The sequence below is a fragment of the Salmo salar genome, chromosome 25, assembly GCF_965601325.2.
Source record: "Salmo salar chromosome 25, fSalSal1, whole genome shotgun sequence".
In the NCBI taxonomy this organism is placed as follows: Eukaryota; Metazoa; Chordata; class Actinopteri; order Salmoniformes; family Salmonidae; genus Salmo; species Salmo salar.
Genome location: NC_138315.1, coordinates 16961100 through 16979393, shown reverse-complemented (window position 1 = coordinate 16979393; position 18294 = coordinate 16961100). Strand labels below are relative to the sequence as shown.

General features: G+C 42.7%; 1 protein-coding gene across 1 annotated transcript; it reads left to right on the top strand.

The window, feature by feature from the left end:
• The first annotated feature begins 431 nt into the window (after nucleotides 1-431).
• rap2aa (RAP2A, member of RAS oncogene family a) lies at nucleotides 432-13814 on the top strand. Its single transcript, XM_014173364.3, has 2 exons — nucleotides 432-1516; nucleotides 12073-13814. The coding sequence occupies exons 1-2, from the start codon at nucleotides 1203-1205 to the stop codon at nucleotides 12308-12310; spliced, it is 552 nt and encodes a 183-aa protein (XP_014028839.1). The 5' UTR covers nucleotides 432-1202; the 3' UTR covers nucleotides 12311-13814.
• Nucleotides 13815-18294: the final 4480 nt, after the last annotated feature.

The following is an 18294-nucleotide window of genomic DNA, read 5'->3' as shown; positions in this document are numbered from 1 at the left end:
CCACGTCATTGTGTCTAGTTATGTATAGGTCTATACAGTCTAGTTCAATAAGTTATTCTGCTAGAAGAGGTTCCTCTAATCGCACATTGTGCTGCTGTTTGTTTAAATGACAGCTTATAAGTAGTCTGGGTACCAGTCTTCAACTAACATACCACTCCTTGCCACTCCTATCATTTGTCAAAGAGAGGCGTGGAATCGAATAGCTAACCAGAGAAGGCAACCAGGCTAGTTTATAATCTGCTTTTATACTCTCCTTATGCAAGTGATGCTGCTACACAGCTGGCAGCGTTACCATAGCAACAGCATCTGCGCGCACTTTCCTCCTCTTGGATACACATCCTCAAGCGGCTTCTGTGATTGGGTGAGCGCTCAGAGGATGTCACTTCGGTTACCGAATGATGGGAAATTTTGCACATGAACGGAAATCCAACCCTTTATTTTACTGGCTGTTTCCGTGTGGCATTCAGATAGTCATGAGTGAGGTTAACAGCAAATATTGGTAGCCATTGGACTCCTTGCACATCTGTCTAGTGGGAAAGACCCGTCTCATTTTCGTTGGTACGGAAGCCGAGAGGAGACCGGTTGATTACACGGCAGCGGTGGGTCTCCACCCGAGAGTATGGCGGTCAGGATTGTATTCGTGAACGCATAAGGAACGGGGAGATGAAAGAGATGGTGAAAAAGCAACGAAACTTATATTAATAGGCCTAACTCTTACATTTGTATTTATTTATTTATCAAAATTTGTTGAGATAAAACGCGCAAGTCTTGCAGAATCCATCAGGAGCCGTCCTGTTTTTTCTCCAATGTCTTCGCTGGAGCAAGTTTAGTTTTTTTGTGATGCATAGAATGGTGAGCTAAGCAGATGAAAAACCACACGTTTCACATTGTCCAGCGTTTTGATACCTTTTAATGCACATTTAAAAAAAAAATTGCAGTCGTTTCGATGCGCATAGCCTAGTAATCAATGTCTGGTGTGCCTGTGGGAATTTCTACAATGAAATCCATCTTCGGGCAGCGAGTCTTTGTGCTCAGCTTTTTATTTGCCATTGCTGAGCGGTGGTAAGCAAGGCTGTATTTTTTATATCCGTTCAAAATGGGACACGAATGAATGCCATTTGCACGGATATATTTTATTCTATGTCGCGCGGAGAGTGATAGCTTTCGACAATCTCTTGAAATCATCAAATAACAAGGGAGCAATGCGCGAGTACAAAGTGGTGGTCCTCGGCAGCGGTGGGGTCGGGAAATCCGCCCTCACTGTTCAGTTTGTGACCGGGACTTTTATTGAGAAGTACGACCCGACCATAGAAGATTTTTACCGCAAAGAAATCGAGGTGGATTCCTCACCCTCTGTTCTGGAGATTCTTGACACTGCTGGTACCGAACAGTTCGCATCCATGCGGGATCTTTACATAAAAAATGGCCAAGGCTTCATACTGGTCTACAGTCTTGTCAACCAGCAGAGCTTCCAAGACATCAAACCCATGAGGGACCAGATCATCAGAGTGAAAAGGTGGGTGATTTTGGATCAAATCCGTGTATTATGGAAGGCCTACAGTAGGCCTATGTCAGAACTGCAACGTCTCATTGTAAACATGCATAGACGTGGATGATAATTCCTGCTTGCATTTTCCCACGAGCACATCTAATCTGACTCCTATCATATACCCCATTGACAGAAAACATCATTGATCTATGTAATGGTAGGCCTACTACACAATCTATGAAGAAGCACCTTTGTGCAGAGTATACACTCACATAACACTCCTTTTGACGATGTGTCCTGTGGTGATACACAACACACAGGCCTAGTGCCTACTTTAGCATATTCAAGCCTTCTGACCCTGCATAGGCCTACTACTGCTAAATCTATCCAAGTGGTCCTGTATCATCCAACACTAGCCGATATCCATCTCTCTAAAGGCAATGCAACTGGGTTCTTCAAACAATGTAAATGATATATTCAGCGTTGTCTTTACGGCATGCCTGTGTCTTATTTAGCATGGTAGGAGACATATGGTTGGTTGGTCATCTGCTGTTTTTGCCTGTAGCTCTACAGCTATTTTAGTTTCAAGGCCATGGTGCTATTTCTCCTCAGTTAGACTCTACTGTACTACTGTACCATATCAGGCCTTGTCCATCAGTAGATGTGAGACCAGTTTCCCCTGCACTTGATTACATTGGAGAGAGAGTGTCTATCTGTCTGGCTACCTTGGATGCAGCTCTACTCTGTGTGTTTGATGGGCTGTCCACAAGACTGTATGCTGGCTGAGCTTAGATGCTGCAACCCCAGTGAAACAGACAGCTGGAATACCCAGGATTCACAGCTCCAGTGACTCTGCGGAGAGAAACAAAGGCCTGATTCTAATAGACAGACAAACCCTCAAAATAGAGCTAAAGCAAGGGGGGGGTTGGCAGGAGTTGCTACATTTGGAGGAGCACACTGAGAAGCCGGTTCCTGAAGAGAGGAAGTGATGTTTTTAATTAGAAACATGCAATCCGTTTGGAAAGGATGCATAAACCAGAACAAACAGGAATCATACGTATGATAAGCACTGTTATTATAGGGATGCTCCAGACATGAGGTCATCTTTAGTGGCCGCATGTCTCATTGTCCTAGCATTGTCCTAACATGTTTAGAATCATGTTACAACAATGTGACATGCTATCCAGACAACTCGGTTACCCCTTAGCTTACCAAAGTAATTCATATAGGTCGAGTGTGCAGTGGCCTAATTTGTGGCAGACTTAAAAAGTGACAACATGAATGAGTCATTCACACTCAAGACCTGGTGACCTGGTTAAGACCCTACACGCCGCCATATAAATGCTATATTATCGTCAAACCTTGGCTACATTCACATGTTTGTGTCTCCCTCTTCTAGAGTTGATGTGAAGTGGGAATCCACTATGCACTGAGCTGTGACAGTGTGGGTTCATCATTCATTGGAGGTGTCAGTGTATCTGCCAGGGTGAATGGAGGAAGTCTGGATGAGCCACAAAGAGACAAGGCTCACTGAGAAACCTCACAATGGAGCAATAGATTAACAACACAAAACGACCAAATTACTCCTCAACATTTCAGTTGGATCCTCCCATTGACATGCTACACAGCGTCATGCGTCGCTCCACACGAACATGGCCTCTCAAGTGATCTGATTTCGAATAAGTAGAAATCTCTGTAGCTGAAATTGCATTCTCTCCAATATTTACTATCATCATTGCCATTACCAATTCAGTTCTTCTTCTTCCTGGCTATCTTACCAATTCATACGTTCCTTTTCCTGGCTATCTTGGTGTGTGTTTGTTTCAATAAATCCATGATCGCTTGGAGTTTGGATTGCATTTAAAACCATTCAAATACATGTACGACTCCAGATGAAAGAATGAGGTCAGCATGTGTTTCCCCCATAAAAAATGTGAGTACAGGGAGAGGTATGTGAGGGAATCTGGAGGGGAGGGAGCGATGCTTCCTAGCTGGCGGGGCGTCATCCCCTAGTGTGTGTGTGGGTGTGTGTGTGCACCAGGTGTGGGCCAGCTGTGGTGTGTGGAATCAGACACACACCCAGGGACTGCCTCCTCTCTCCTCAAGTCTGGTGTCAACTCCCTAAAGGCGTCAGCATGCGAACGAGTGTTCGCAATACTCCCTTAAAAGACCTTCACTTGAAAAACAAGAAAAAAGTGGTACTGTTTGTCCATTTTGAGATGCCGTTGCCAGTAACAGTCAGAATTAACCTAAGATAACTCAAGGAATCTGTCATCAATTTTGACGTTTTGAGGAAGTGTATACTGGCTACGGCGTCTCAAAATGGACAAACAACAAAGACTTTATTGAAGAATCCCTACTGTTAATCAATCACCGACGAAGGGGTGTAGACTTCGGCTTGTATCCAGAAATAATGCTGTGTGCCCGAACAGCCGAAAAAACCCTAACCAAAGTCCAAAACGAACAAAAACGTCACAAAATGTCGTAATAATATTATGAATGACCTCTTCTGAAGTGTTTTGGCTGGGGAGCACGCGGATGCCTTTAGACACCCAGGTTACCTATTCTACTGTCAGACACTCCAATACCTCATCACAGCCCCACAGGAACAAAGGCAATGCACATTTATGGCGACATGTACAATAAATCACGATAAGCACTTTGCATGATAGTTTCCCCTATACAGTGCGTAATCACGCTGTAATTCCAAATGTATCGACATGTTATGACTTTGTAATTACATTACATTTCTTCTTGTGTAACAAAAACCTCTGTTCTCCATTAATAAGCAACAAGAACACGTTAATAAAAGGTTGTTACTGGGTACTTGCAATGTTATTACACAGGGTTAACAACAGTAAAGGGTAGCGAGAACACATGTACAGTATTGTCATTTCTACTTTAACGATCGTACTATGGCGTTACAGTTGATGGGATAGTGCGATGTCCTCCGGCCCTACCTCTGAGATTGTGGGGACCCTGTGGTGACTGAATCTCTCCCGTCCCAAACAGTTTGAAGAGAAGAGCATGGGATGTTCTCTAAAGTTGGAACTGTGTTTTTTACAGTTCATGTTTGTAGTGTAGAAGTTAAGTTGGAGTGCTGGGGAGTCTAGACCAGACCATGGCCAGCTCTTCCCATGGCTTCCTCTGACGATATCTATCTGCGGGTATGGCGGTGTTGACTGTCCACTCTTTGTTTATGGTCAAAGAAAACATGCTACTCTTCACTTAGGTAGAATGTTTACAAGCTTCCATTCTACCGGTGGTTTACACTAGCGCTGTCTACACTTACATTCAGATCCAAGCAGTAAACCAGGAAATGTACCATCATTTTGTAAAGGAAGATAATGCTGTCAAAGAGTCTAGTTGAATGATCTAGAAGTCAGTCAGTTGTTTTACTGAAGAGTATAACAATATTTAAGACTGTATTAATAAGAGTGGAGAGTATATTAAAATACGTTGTAGGGCAGTGCTAAATGTCACTACACCCTCCCAACCTGCAGAGGGGTGAAAGTGGAATGGGGCTCTGGCGCATAGCCCAGCCAGCAGCCTTGACTTCTCCTCAGGACCCCATGGCCAAGGAGGCCCCATGCCCAATGTCTCTCCTCCAGGGCTCCATGCTGCCCTGTGGATTATGCAGCTGTCACTGCTGTTCACTTAGCCTCTCCTGTCCTCGTTACTGTCTCACACAGGAGCCGTCCCGGCGCCCGCCCAAGTCAGAGGCGCTGGTGTGTGTCGCGCCCATCCCGAGACCTGTCAGGGCGCATCAGTGTCTTCCACCTGTCAGTGGCACAGGGCGGCAGTAACAGAGGCCACTGGGGCAAATTATTAGTTCCGCTCGCCCCCTGCCCCTCCATGCCCGCTGGGGGGGCTCATCACCTTGCTTCAGCAACAGTTAGCCATGCACAGGTGATGCTGGCTGACGGGTGGCACAGGACGTGCCAGTGCACCCAGATATGATGAAGAGCATGGCAAGGGAGGAGGAACAGGGATGATTTACCTACAGGGTGATGTTGTACTTCTTTTTAGCCTATGTTATGGTCACAGGGTCAGAATGAGACTATCACAGAGGGTTATTGTAGTTGTCACAGTATTTTCATGGTGGAAGGCAGGACTTATCCTATGTTGCAGTGATCTAGTACTGCAGAACATACCAATCAGGTCAACCTTAAAGGAGTTTGCCATGTGCCGAATGTCAATTGGTTAAAATGATCTTGGGCATTTGGTTGTCCAATAAGGTCCTAATTAGGCTTTGGCGGTATCCAGATTGTCATACCTTCATACCGACCTTGTGCCATACCGGGATGTTCGGTAATACCGGCACTGAATACAAGGGACGCTATTTTCAAACCCCACTGAGCCTTTGTAATCCGATGATTAGCAATGCTAACAAAAACATGTAAAATCCCATAGAGAATGCTAACTAGATGATAACGAGCACATTGCAAAAAATGTTATACATTCTCTGACCGAAACTATGTTCAGGACAGACATCCCAGCTCATAAAGGTATACAAGTAACAACAAAAATGCTACTCAAAGTTTGCTACACACACAAAACAAATATTAGACAGCAAGGCTCTTGATTCTCTGCTGTTACCGCCAAGCGAAGTGTGATTTTGGAAGAAGCTAACCACTTAGCTAGATAGCTAACTAGCTACTAAATTAGCAAACCGAATGCACAATTGCCGAGCATTTAGCACATTATAGACAGTTAGCTTAATAGTTATTAGATATCTAGCTGGCAAACATTCAGTTGTGAATTCCACACTGTAACTAGATCATCTGGAGCATGCTGGACAACAGTGAGGGGATTTACAAGGCTCCGATCTCTCGTCGTTGTGTGCTTGTAAGCAAACACCACGTGACTGGGTACCACTAGCAAGTGCTATAATGAAAAATTATGTGACAGGTGAAATGAAAAATGTGATCTTCTGTATCTCTTAACATATTGCACAAGTTGACCTCAGGTATTTACTTGAAAAGTAGCGAGAAAAAAAGGAAATTGTGTCAACGGTATTGACGGTATTGAAAAAAAACATCCCATGGCTGTTTTAAAATACCCCGGTATATGGTATATACGCTATACGACCCAAGCCTAGTCCTAATTTCTCCTTGCTCAGCATTTGGGTGAATTACTTTGGTCTTTATCTTTATGTTATTGTCAAAGCCCTTGCGCAAAGTCACAGACTAACATGCCATGAATTCTGTCCTGCAGGCTACATATTTCTATAACACCCGTGTGATTAGATGGAGGACTATCCTATTTGATAGAAAGTGAACTTGTTAAAAGCCCACAGATGCATCGTTTTCATGTGAATTTCAATAGCCTTGTCAATGTTCCCCCTGTCAAGACCACCCACACGTTTGTTTCCCCCCAGATCAAGTGCAGCAAGGCCTTTTATATATACTTACGCAGGGAACTCTTACTTTGTCTATTTGTCTAAGCCTGGCTTGAGCATCATCAAGCAGATTCTCAGAGCATAAAGGGCAAGGCAATCGAAAATAATGACATAGTCTGCATTGGCAGCCAGGCAGTGTGTAGCAGAGTGACAATATACGTGAGTGCACTGTTGTTAAGAGTGACATTAATGTTTGATGCTGAAGCTGTTGTTGTTGATTACGACTGAGGGGGAACGAAAAGAACATGCGATTACTAGAGCAACAGAGGGAAAAAAAGCAGCCTCAAGCACACATTTCTTCTTTCTGTTGTTTTAAGCTTACATTTCTGCGTATCCTGAAAAGAAGTGATAGAGCTAGGGCGAGGACGTGTTACCAAATAAAAAGTCATGTGTTTGTTGCGTTTAATACATTTTATTGGTGACAATTTACAATTACAGACGGTCATCCTGCCACTGTTTGTGGTAAATGGGTGATACTAGATATAGGATGGAGGCAATCTTCATGTGCGTGTCCAGGGGATCCATCCCATGGATAGCTGAAGAGAGCTTCATTTACTTTCATTATGATGTACATGGGCTCGTGCTCCATAGCGTGAGCCACTGTAATCTTCATGTAGACCCAGAGGTCAGGGAAGAGAGGGTGAAACTGACTGACTGTGTCACTCCGAGCCCCAGTTTCTATTTATAAAACCCATAAATTAGACCAATCTAATCTTAGCTACTGTACTTCTCCTCTCCCCTCTCTTCAGCCAGCATGGGTGGGGGGTGGACTCACATTTCAGATTAAACACAGTCAGTGTTCATTTCAGATTAAACACAGTCAGTGTTCATTTCAGATTAAACACAGTCAGTGTTCATTTCAGATTAAACACAGTCAGTGTTCATTTCAGATTAAACACAGTCAGTGTTCATTTCAGATTAAACACAGTCAGTGTTCATTTCAGGTTAAACACAGTCAGTGTTCATTTCAGGTTAAACACAGTCAGTGTTCATTTCAGATTAAACACAGTCAGTGTTCATTTCAGGTTAAACACAGTCAGTGTTCATTTCAGATTAAACACAGTCAGTGTTCATTTCAGGTTAAACACAGTCAGTGTTCATTTCAGGTTAAACACAGTCAGTGTTCATTTCAGATTAAACACAGTCAGTGTTCATTTCAGGTTAAACACAGTCAGTGTTCATTTCAGATTAAACACAGTCAGTGTTCATTTCAGGTTAAACACAGTCAGTGTTCATTTCAGATTAAACACAGTCAGTGTTCATTTCAGATTTCGTGATGACGATATTTCATGTAATTTGTAGGATTGTTTGGTTTATTTCTTTGCCCTCTGATTTTGCACTTCCAAACCTCCAGGAAGAGGAACATACTCATTCATCAGACCATGACCGAATGTTTGAGGGGGCCTAATTTGGGTGTATTTTTGTCTTCTGAAGAAAAGCACCAAATCACCCATAAAACTGCAGTCTGCAGACAGGGGCATAAGTGGGCCGTCTAATATCTCCAATCTAGCAATGACAATAATGCATGTCTAGCATTTGTCACTCCCTTCATTTCTAACTGGAATATTTTCCGTTTTTGACAAACTCGTCTTGTCATATTCTGAGAATAGTATCAGGAAAGCTTTACAGGAAACGGGAAGGAGTGGATATCCTCTTGCTACCTTGAGACAGTCGGAAGGATCCAAGGAGATAGTTTCAAGGAGCCCAAAGTAATATCTCAGCTGTTGTCTGCTTTTGTCATTTATGAGTCATCCTCCCAAATAGCAGAGGGATCTTTTTGGCACATCCCAACATTAGGGCGATGCAGCCTTTCTGGGATCAAGAGCTGGAGATGTGTTTAAAAGTCCTCTCCCTTGGACTGTGGTGGAGCTCATTTATACCCCTGACTCAGCTTTATCCAGCCTCCTGAGTCAGCTCCAGTCAGACCCACTCCTCAGCAGGGCACCACTGTGTGGACTTACTGAGACACGGATACACCGTCAGCCTGAGGTACAGGAGACTCAGGACAGACTCCATCTCACTGTGCCGGGACCTGGCTGGACCTCTTTCACCATGTAGGCCAGACTGGCTGACTGTCTCTCAGGTAGGGCCCGATAAACCCAGCGGCCGGGCCCAGAGACCACCAGGCAGCTAACACCCTGCTTCCCTGCCTCCCTCAGCTAGGCCCAGCTTATATCAGTGGATGCATCGTGCATTATAGATAGGGGTGTCTAGGAGAACTGTGCTGGTTGTTTTTGAGGCGAGTGTGTTTCAGCCACATGCATGTAGTCAGACTGACTGACAGACATACAGACAGTGGGAGGGTATGCTGGCATGCTGGGCCGCTGATATGTGTTGATGACTACTGCTCACGACTTCCGAGTGGAGAATGCGTAACGGACGGGCTCAAACCTCAGTTGAGGAATAAGAACAAGCTACCCTGGACCTTCTCTGCCCACTCGCATCCTCACTTCCTGCACCCAGGCCCAGACCCCGAATGGCCATTGTGCCCAACACCCTTCATGCGAAGTCCCTGTGAGGCTCTGGTATCCGTGGCAGCCGTCCTCACACACCTTCTAAGATTGCAGGTCTCCCCTCTGTTATTACAGCTATTTATAGCCCCTCTCCTCCTTTGGCACCAGATGACAAGTTCTCTCTTTGTGCTGCCTGCACTCCTCCTGCATGACGGAGAGTCGGAGTGGCTGTTCTGCTGTGAGACAGTTAGCTAGCCTATCAAGTCTGTCATTTTGTTAATGAATAGAAATGGATGGCTGGATATGTTTCCATTTGACTTCTTCTCTCCCGTCACTGCTCTCTTCTCTAGCTCATCATCCGTCATGATCACCTGGGGTTCTTTGGGGTGGTTTTCATGTGGATTTTACAGTGAGTCCCATTGCTATAGGATTTAATTTTCATTTCAGAGCGCTGAGAAGCAGACAGCTGTGACAATAGCACCGAGGACAGAGGCTGTGTTATAAGCTCTTCAGAGGATCAGAAATCATTTTCCATCAGAGCTCACTGAGTCTTAGAGCCAGGCTCAATCCCTTACCCGAAATAGTGCTAATTTTGCTCTTGTCTCAGTGCACACACAGAAGCACACATGCTCACTTAGCGCGCACACAGACGCACAAACTTGCTCTAGCATAAACACACACTCCCATCCCACTTTTATCCATGTTCCCTGGGCCGCAGGGTTCCTCATGGGGGCGTGCCTTCCCATGAATGTGTGGAGAGCAGGTTGTAATTGGAGGTGGCGAGGCAGTATGTGAACTCGTGACGACGGCCCCGGGACTCCATATGAGCGGGGGCTAGTAGCGACGGCCGTGCGACCACAGCCCTGTTTAAAATAGAAATGGCCACCCCTGCCGGGGACCGTCATAACCTCCCTAAACGCTGTGTCCCATGTGGGTTTTCTCTTAACGGGTACAGCCACCACAGAGCCTGTCCCGGCCCTCCATTCCACACGCCCACCACTATGATTAGGGCCTCTCAATGAGCATGGAGAGGGAGTGTATAGTTTGACTGCATATTTTTACTGTCGCCACAAAGATGTGTTCCAAAATAGCACCATTGCTATCAGGGGCCTCCAATGAATTGTTGGAGTCAGGAATGCTATCAATGCAATTTTTTTTCTCAGTCGACAGCTGTTTCAGCTGTTTGAACAATAGATGGACTGTAAGTTTTGGGTTGAAAAGGCTATTGTTTTCCAGCTGTATTGTAACAAGCTGTGTGGTGGCTGACTAACTGGTAGCCTACTGTATTGTGCTTCACAGTCACACACAGTAGCTCACAGACCCCTGTTGTCTACTGTTTTATCCCTGTAGTTCTTGGCTTGCCCACAGAATGGGGATGGCAGAGATTAGAGTTCATTCTGGATAATATATTCAGTACCAGATCAATTTGAGCTCCTTAGTCTTTGCCAGTTTAAGCTTATTTAGCACTGGAGCCTGCAGACCGTGGCCCTCGTGAGAAGCTCAGTTTCCTCTACTTAAGAAAGTATTACAGTCATTGATTCTCTCCATCTCTCCAGTCTCCAACACTACGAGTGTCCTTGTGTACCTGTTACCATAGCGATCAAGGACGGGTGGGGTTTTTTTTCCAGTCAAATAGTGTTAAATAATTTTGAGGCTTGAATATTTCATACAGGGAGGCTAACCTTTGATGCTGAAAGGTGTCAAGGAGCATGATTCTCCTGTGATCTGTTTGTGCTCAATAACATGAGAAGAGAGGCATTCTGAGTGGGGTTCATAGCAGGTGTGTGCCGGTTAATATTATCACTAGTGAGGGAGCTCCTATTTGCAGATAAGAAATAAAAGTGGAGCCTTTATTCTCTGTGATGTGTCCAAAATAGAGATGCCTAATTCCTTGGATGCGCCACGCCAATATCAGCAGATCCTCCCGGCATGTCTCCAATTTACAGAAATGTTGTCAATTAAACAGATTCTTTGGCTTGACCAATAAATGCAGACATTTTGAATCATGTCCATTAAATGTTTGTGTTACGCTTCATTGAGAGTGTTAGTATTATACAACGTTTAAGACTTAAGGTCCTTCATTAAAAATACGACGTAACACTGTCTTTCTGGCCCTTGTGCGAGTAGCCCAGTTCCTCCGTGGGAGCACTCAACCAATTTGGAAGAGAGTTTAAAGCTCACTGGATTATGGCCTCTTCCTGCCCCTAAGGGATTGTGGGTGATTTTGCCCACTTCCTGTTGACTGCTGGCCTTGTTAAGTTTTCGAGTTGTCACTTATAGTAATAGGGAATATAGCATGTGGGCAGTATAGATTTCTTCCTCAGCAAGCCACCTCTTAGAACTGTGATTGCCAGGCCTTTTAGATTATATATTTCAGGAAAATGTGTCACACGGATTTAATGTAATTATTTATGGCTGGCATGATTTATTGACAACATCTTGATTTGCCAATGAAGCTTTCATTCTAGATTGCAATTATGCCTATCAACTGTACATTTAGGAGAGTGCAGAGAGGACGTCAGGTACAGTTAAAATACAAGGGCGGCGAAACGAGTCAGCTCTTCATGGAGTACACGGCACCCCTAAATCTCAGTTAAACATTTTAGCAAATCACATCTCCTCATGTGTCTCATTCTGATCTGCCTTGACAGTCAGTGACTGTCCATATGTTCATGTCACAAGATGGTTTCTGATCATTTTCTCCATCTGTTTGTGTGTGTCGTCTGCAGGTACGAGAAGGTCCCAGTGATCCTGGTGGGGAACAAGGTGGACCTGGAGAGTGAGAGGGAGGTGTCGGCCAGCGAGGGCCAGGCTCTGGCCGAGGAGTGGGGCTGCCCCTTTATGGAGACCTCGGCCAAGAGCAAAACCATGGTGGACGAACTGTTCGCCGAGATAGTTCGGCAGATGGACTACGCCGCCCAGCCAGACAAGGATGACCCATGCTGCTCCTCCTGCAATATACAATAGCCCCAGAGCCTAGGGGACGCCAGGGGGACAGGAGAGAGAGGAAGTCTGCATACACCAAGATACTGTACACAGAGAGGAGGATTATACTCACACCAACAACATGGATGATTAATAAACTCATGGTAGAACTGTGGTGGATTTTAACTCATTGGTGCATAAAATCAGTCATGATGTAATTGATAATAATGATATGTTAATAATTAATAGAATGAAATGAGGAATGCAAAGGATTTGCGCAAGAGAAATTGACAAACCGGACTAAAGAAAAGTGCACTCGCCTTATGTTATCCTGTTTTCTCTGGCGGAGAAAAAAAAACATGTCTTGAGTCGTCCGTGCAGAATTACAGGTTTTGTAGTCTTTATGTTTTCTGCGATCGGCTTCGGTAATGTTTATTTAACATTTTTTTGGTCTTGTTGATATGACCCAGTTTCTCTGAGCACATCAAGCTGGAGCCTTCTTTCTCCAATTTAAGCTACCATGACAGCGCAGAGCGGCAGATAGTGGGGAGGAGATAATCCCTCTGATCACCTTGTTTGAAACATTGATGAGTAATTGATTTGCGTACTAAGTTTTCCTGTGCAGAAAAAGAGAGGGCCTACCTACCTTCATCCAAGGGGACATTTTTTTTTTGTTGCACATCACTAGGACAGAACCAAAGAGGTGACTTGAAAGCGCCTCCATTTTTTTTCCTCTTATTTCCTTTTTAGTTGTTTTGAGGAATGGAAAGAAAATGGTGGAAAGGTCACTGTCATTCTTGAAACAATGTTGTCTTCTCCTTCCTGTTTTGTGTAGCAGAGGTGTCTGTCACATATCCTGTGATTTGTTTTGGTTTCAGGAGGTTCTGACAACAGATTCCTGAATATTGCAACAGTTTCATTCGGATGGGACAAGGAGGACTCCATCTTTCATGTTTGAATATCTCAACAGACTCTTGTCTCTAGAAACTGTCTTCTTTTCAGGAATGAAGATGTCATCACTCATCATTCTCTACATTTTATTTTTTGGGGGTTGGGTATCACAATGAAATGGGATGCGACGTTGTCTCAACATCCCACTCTTTATGTATTCAGAGTATTGAAATTCATAGTAGGCTAATAATAGTGATGATGATGAGGGATGGTGATGAATAACAATTATAATTAACGGTAGTGTAAATATTTTGTATGGAAAGTGCCAGGTCCTATGAAGACACTGACTCAACACATGTGGAATTGTCAACTGTATGCATGGCTAGTAAATTTAAAAAAGGACTTCATCTTTTGAGATTATAATAGACTGTGGAAACGTGCAAACCAAACACATACACGTCTGGGTCTGGACACTGTCTCAACTGTATGTCGTTGTTGCCACGGGGAACCAGACCTTCCCTGGGTTACCATTTTTCATTGTTAATTTTATATTTTTTTATGTGACCATTTACTCTTTCTCCCTCCCTAAATGAATGGTGACACTGTTTCACTAGGCACCCAAACAATAAAAGTGTGTTTAACACAATATATCCAAGCTTGAGTGACACTATTTCTTTATGAACTTATTGGAGTGACATGCATTGTACGCCATTGCCATAATCTCTCTAAATTGTTCTGGGAGAGAGAAATCTATTTGGAACGGAAATCGCTTCTGTTTCTAATCCAATTGCAGTTCTAAATAACACAGTGAACAGGCAGTCACTTTGGGCCCGACTCCGACCCCAGTTAAGTGCACATAAATGGAACGTAATTCCCTTTTTATGCACTTTTCTCTCTATGCGTATTCTGACCTCGAATTTAAGCATGAGAATAGCATGCTATTCACCTGCTATTTGTTTTTGGGTGGAGATGGAATAAATGAAGGTGTGGCAGTGGTGTGTCTACAGATATTCCATATTCTGACCTTGAATTAATTCCCTAATAATTCCACCATCTTTATGCGCAAGGAAACCATGAATAAGGTCAGGGGATAATTAGTAACAGTTGATAGAATAAAGAAATGTAGGCTAATTGAATCATTATCGAGCGGAGTGCAAACCAAGCCATAACAGTTTGATCCCGATGCATGGCGTAATACTTGGCTGTATCATCACACAGATCCATCGTTAGTGCAGGCAATTGTACACTATTCTCCCTATTATAATTCTATCTACACTAATCTTCCAACATCTCCATGGTTTCAAGAATTGAATGTGGCAATTTTCTGAATGAATCAAACCAACGTTTTCTTTCTTTCATGTGTAAAGGCTCTCCAAACCTGTTTTTTATGTTTCATAAATACTTTCCTATCCCTAAATAGTGTACAAGATCAGAGTATTTTTAAATCTACCAACTAGTGCTGAAACAGAGAAGAATATGCATATATTTAGATGGCTTTCTTTCACTGATCCCTAATATTCTGAACTGGTCTCCCAATATATTCCACTGAGTGTTGACAAAATTCAAACTAAAAGGTACACCGTATTTAAAGGTATGGTTTAAGATAAATGTACTGAAAACCCTATGGAATGAAAACTGAAAACCCTATGGAATGAAAACTGAAAACCCTATGGAAAGCGCATTACGCACCTTCATGAAGTAAGTCTGTATACCATCTACTGAGAAGTGCGTAGGAAAGGCGTGCATAAGAAAAGCATAATTTCCTAAGTCAGAAACGGGCCCTTTATGAATTACAAGAACCCATTGTTGATTGCTCGAGCAAGAGCTTGATGAATTCAACTTTACTTTCTTCTTTGTTTATATGGGGGTTGTGCTTTTGTGTTCTTTGATGATAAAAAAAATATGTATATTAAGAAGACTTCAAAGGAATTTATCTATTGGCCCAAATACACACTACTGTTTACCTCTCCCTGTGCTTAACCCAAACCTCATATGACATCTCTTCAGTTTTCTACTTTATATTGGCCTCAGAAGAGGGAAGAAAATATTCTCTGCCCACAACAAACTTCATTGGTATTCAGATTCCCTGGATTACATTTTCAGTCCGAGCTTTAAACAATTCAAAGTCGAGTCTCAATAAATCTCTCTTGATCTCTCTAATAAAATAGATTTCATCCTAACCCACATAAAAAATACTACAGTTTACTATAGAATACTACAGTACTTACCAGTGTTGTGTTCGAGACCACCTAAAGCGAGACCAATTCAAGACCAAGACCGGAGGGGGGTCGAGACTGAGTCAAGACCAAGACCAGAAAAATGTGAGTCCAATTCCAGACCATGATTGTAATTTTGTCAAATCACCACCATTATAAGAGTTAAAAACGTCCAATATTTCTGTGTTCATATTTCAGAACAACATTTGGATTCTTTAGACATTCAGAATGGTGAATAAATGCATTCTGAGGTAAAATAGAGCCACTCTACAAATGACTACTAACCCAAACACAATGGGGAACAATGGGCCTTCTATGCCTTCAGAGAAGGGGTAAGGATTTATAAAATAATGATATAATAATAATGATAATGATATTATTATTTTGAATGACGTTCTGATTTAATCTCTTCAATATTTGTTGGAAAGGAAAGGGTTAACACTGAAGAGAAAAAAATATCCAATCAGGATTTTTCTTTTCTGGTCTCTGGGGGGACACGTCTAGCTAGCTAAGTCAGCCATTGGCTAGGCCATCACAAGCAGGCATCTGCCATTCAACTGTATTAGGGCAAAATTTTGGAGTGACAGTGGAATCAACCAATCACATTTTGACTTAATGGGTGGGACCGTTTTTACAAAAACGAATGGAAATGTCTGCCTTCTTGAAGGCCAACAGGCCACTGTGCGATAGCCAGCAGTAGTTAACCCACAGTCTAGCTAGCTTTTGTTGTTGGCAAGTTTTCAGCAGCTGCAGCAGGTGTTATCAAAGAGGATGTTGCTAATTTGTTAGCTACTCCCTTTTCAAGTTAAGTTTCAAATGATCATCATCTTGTGAGTGGAACTGTGTTTTTTATTGTAGCGCGCTTGAAGTTGTTAGCCAATCTCTTTGAAAATAACTTATGTGTGTGAAACATTGTTACATTTAAAGTGGAAATGAAAGCATTTTAGTAACATGAAATCTTATAGATAATATGTTCATATATGCCTCCAGGGACAATATGACACTTTTTAAAAACATTTTCTGACAAGCGACCACTTAGGGTCATTTTCATGTTTGGGAATTACGTAAACTAAGACGTTTGTGAAAATTCTATAGTAATTGTCGTGCGTTTGGACAATTAATAGGCACTGCAGTAAATAAAACAGAATAAAAACATCTGTCTTGTCCAGGACTAGAGTCTACACAGACCGGTGCGCTATACCAAATCAGAGCTACAGTAGGCCTTTAAACAAACAAGCAAATTGCCACACGGGCCTACCATCATTCACTTTGAACTGGACTGTGTGTTTACAGGCAGTTGCAACAGAGCGACTTTAGATCATTAGAACGCATTTGCCAAAAGTCACAAAATCCATCTGAATAGATTTCTGCAAATTTGTAAACATCATGGGAGTCCTCTTAAAATTGGGAACTTTACAGTCCTATTGATCAAACAACCACGAAAAGGTATGCTCTCTCTCCCTCAGTTACATAAACATTAAATAAACTTTTCCAGCTAGTTGGCCGTCACAATTGCATTGATAAACGGTGGGGAATTGTAGCCGCCTCGTCCTTCTGCAGCTTGCTTGCCAATGCATGCTTGTACCAACCAAGCACCCAAGTTAACTGGCTAAAGTTGGCTAGCTTGCTAGCTACTTCCAGACACAAACGAGAGAACACCTCACTCTGACCATTTTACTCGCAGTAGCAGAACTTGCTGTTGTGGACTGGCGTTCCGCCAGCGGGCCCCTAGGCAACAGCCAATGGAATCGCATGGCGCGAAATACAAAAACAACTAAAATACCACAATTCAATTTTCTCAAACAATCAACTATTTTACACCATTTTAAAGATAAGACTCTCGTTAATCTAACCACATTGTCCGATTTCAAAAAGGCTTTACAGCGAAAGCAAAACATTAGATTATGTTAGGAGAGTACATAGACCAAAATAATAACACAGCCATTTTCCAAGCAAGCATATATGTCAATAAAACCCAAAACACAGCAAAATGAAGCACTAACCTTTGATGATCTTCATCAGATGACACTCCTAGGACATTATGTTATACAATACATGTATGTTTTGTTCAATCAACTTCATATTTATATCCAAAAACAGCTTTTTACATTGGCGTGTGATGTTCAGAACATGTATTCCCACCAAAAACTTCCGGTGAATTTACAAAAATACTCATCAAAAACGTTGACAAAATACATAACAATTATTTTAAGAATTATAGATACAGAACTCCTTTATGCAATCGCTGTGTCAGATTTTAAAATAGCTTTTCAGCGAAAGCACATTTTTCAATATTCTGAGTACATAGCTCGCCATCACGGCTAGCTATTTTGACACCCGCCAAGTTCGGGGCAAACTAAACTCAGAATTAGTATTAGAAATATTGTATTACCTTTGCTGATCTTCGTCAGAATGCACTCCCAGGACTGCTACTTCCACAAGAAATGTTGTTTTTGTTCCAAATAATCCATAGTTGTGTCCAAATACCTCCGTTTTGTTCGTGCGTTCAGGTCACTATCCAAAGGCTAACGCGCGAGCGCATTTCGAGACACAAAAAGTCAAAATGTTCCATTACCGTACTTAGAAGCATGTCAAACGCTGTTTAAAATACATTTTTATGGTATTTTTCTCGTAAAATAGCGATAATATTCCAACCGGACAATAGTGTATTCATTCAAGGAGGAAAAGAAAAAACAGCGTGCTCGCGGGACCGCACATATCCAATCTCTTTGTCCCCAGGCAGACCACTGAGAAACTGAGCTACTATACTCTGCCCAGAGACAGGAGAAGGCTCAATCCGCTTTCTGAAGGCTTTAGACAGCCAATGGAAGCCTTAGAAAGTGCAACGTAACCCCACAGATACTGTAGTTTCGATTGAGAATCAAAAGAAGAACTACAATTCTCAGACATTCCACTTCC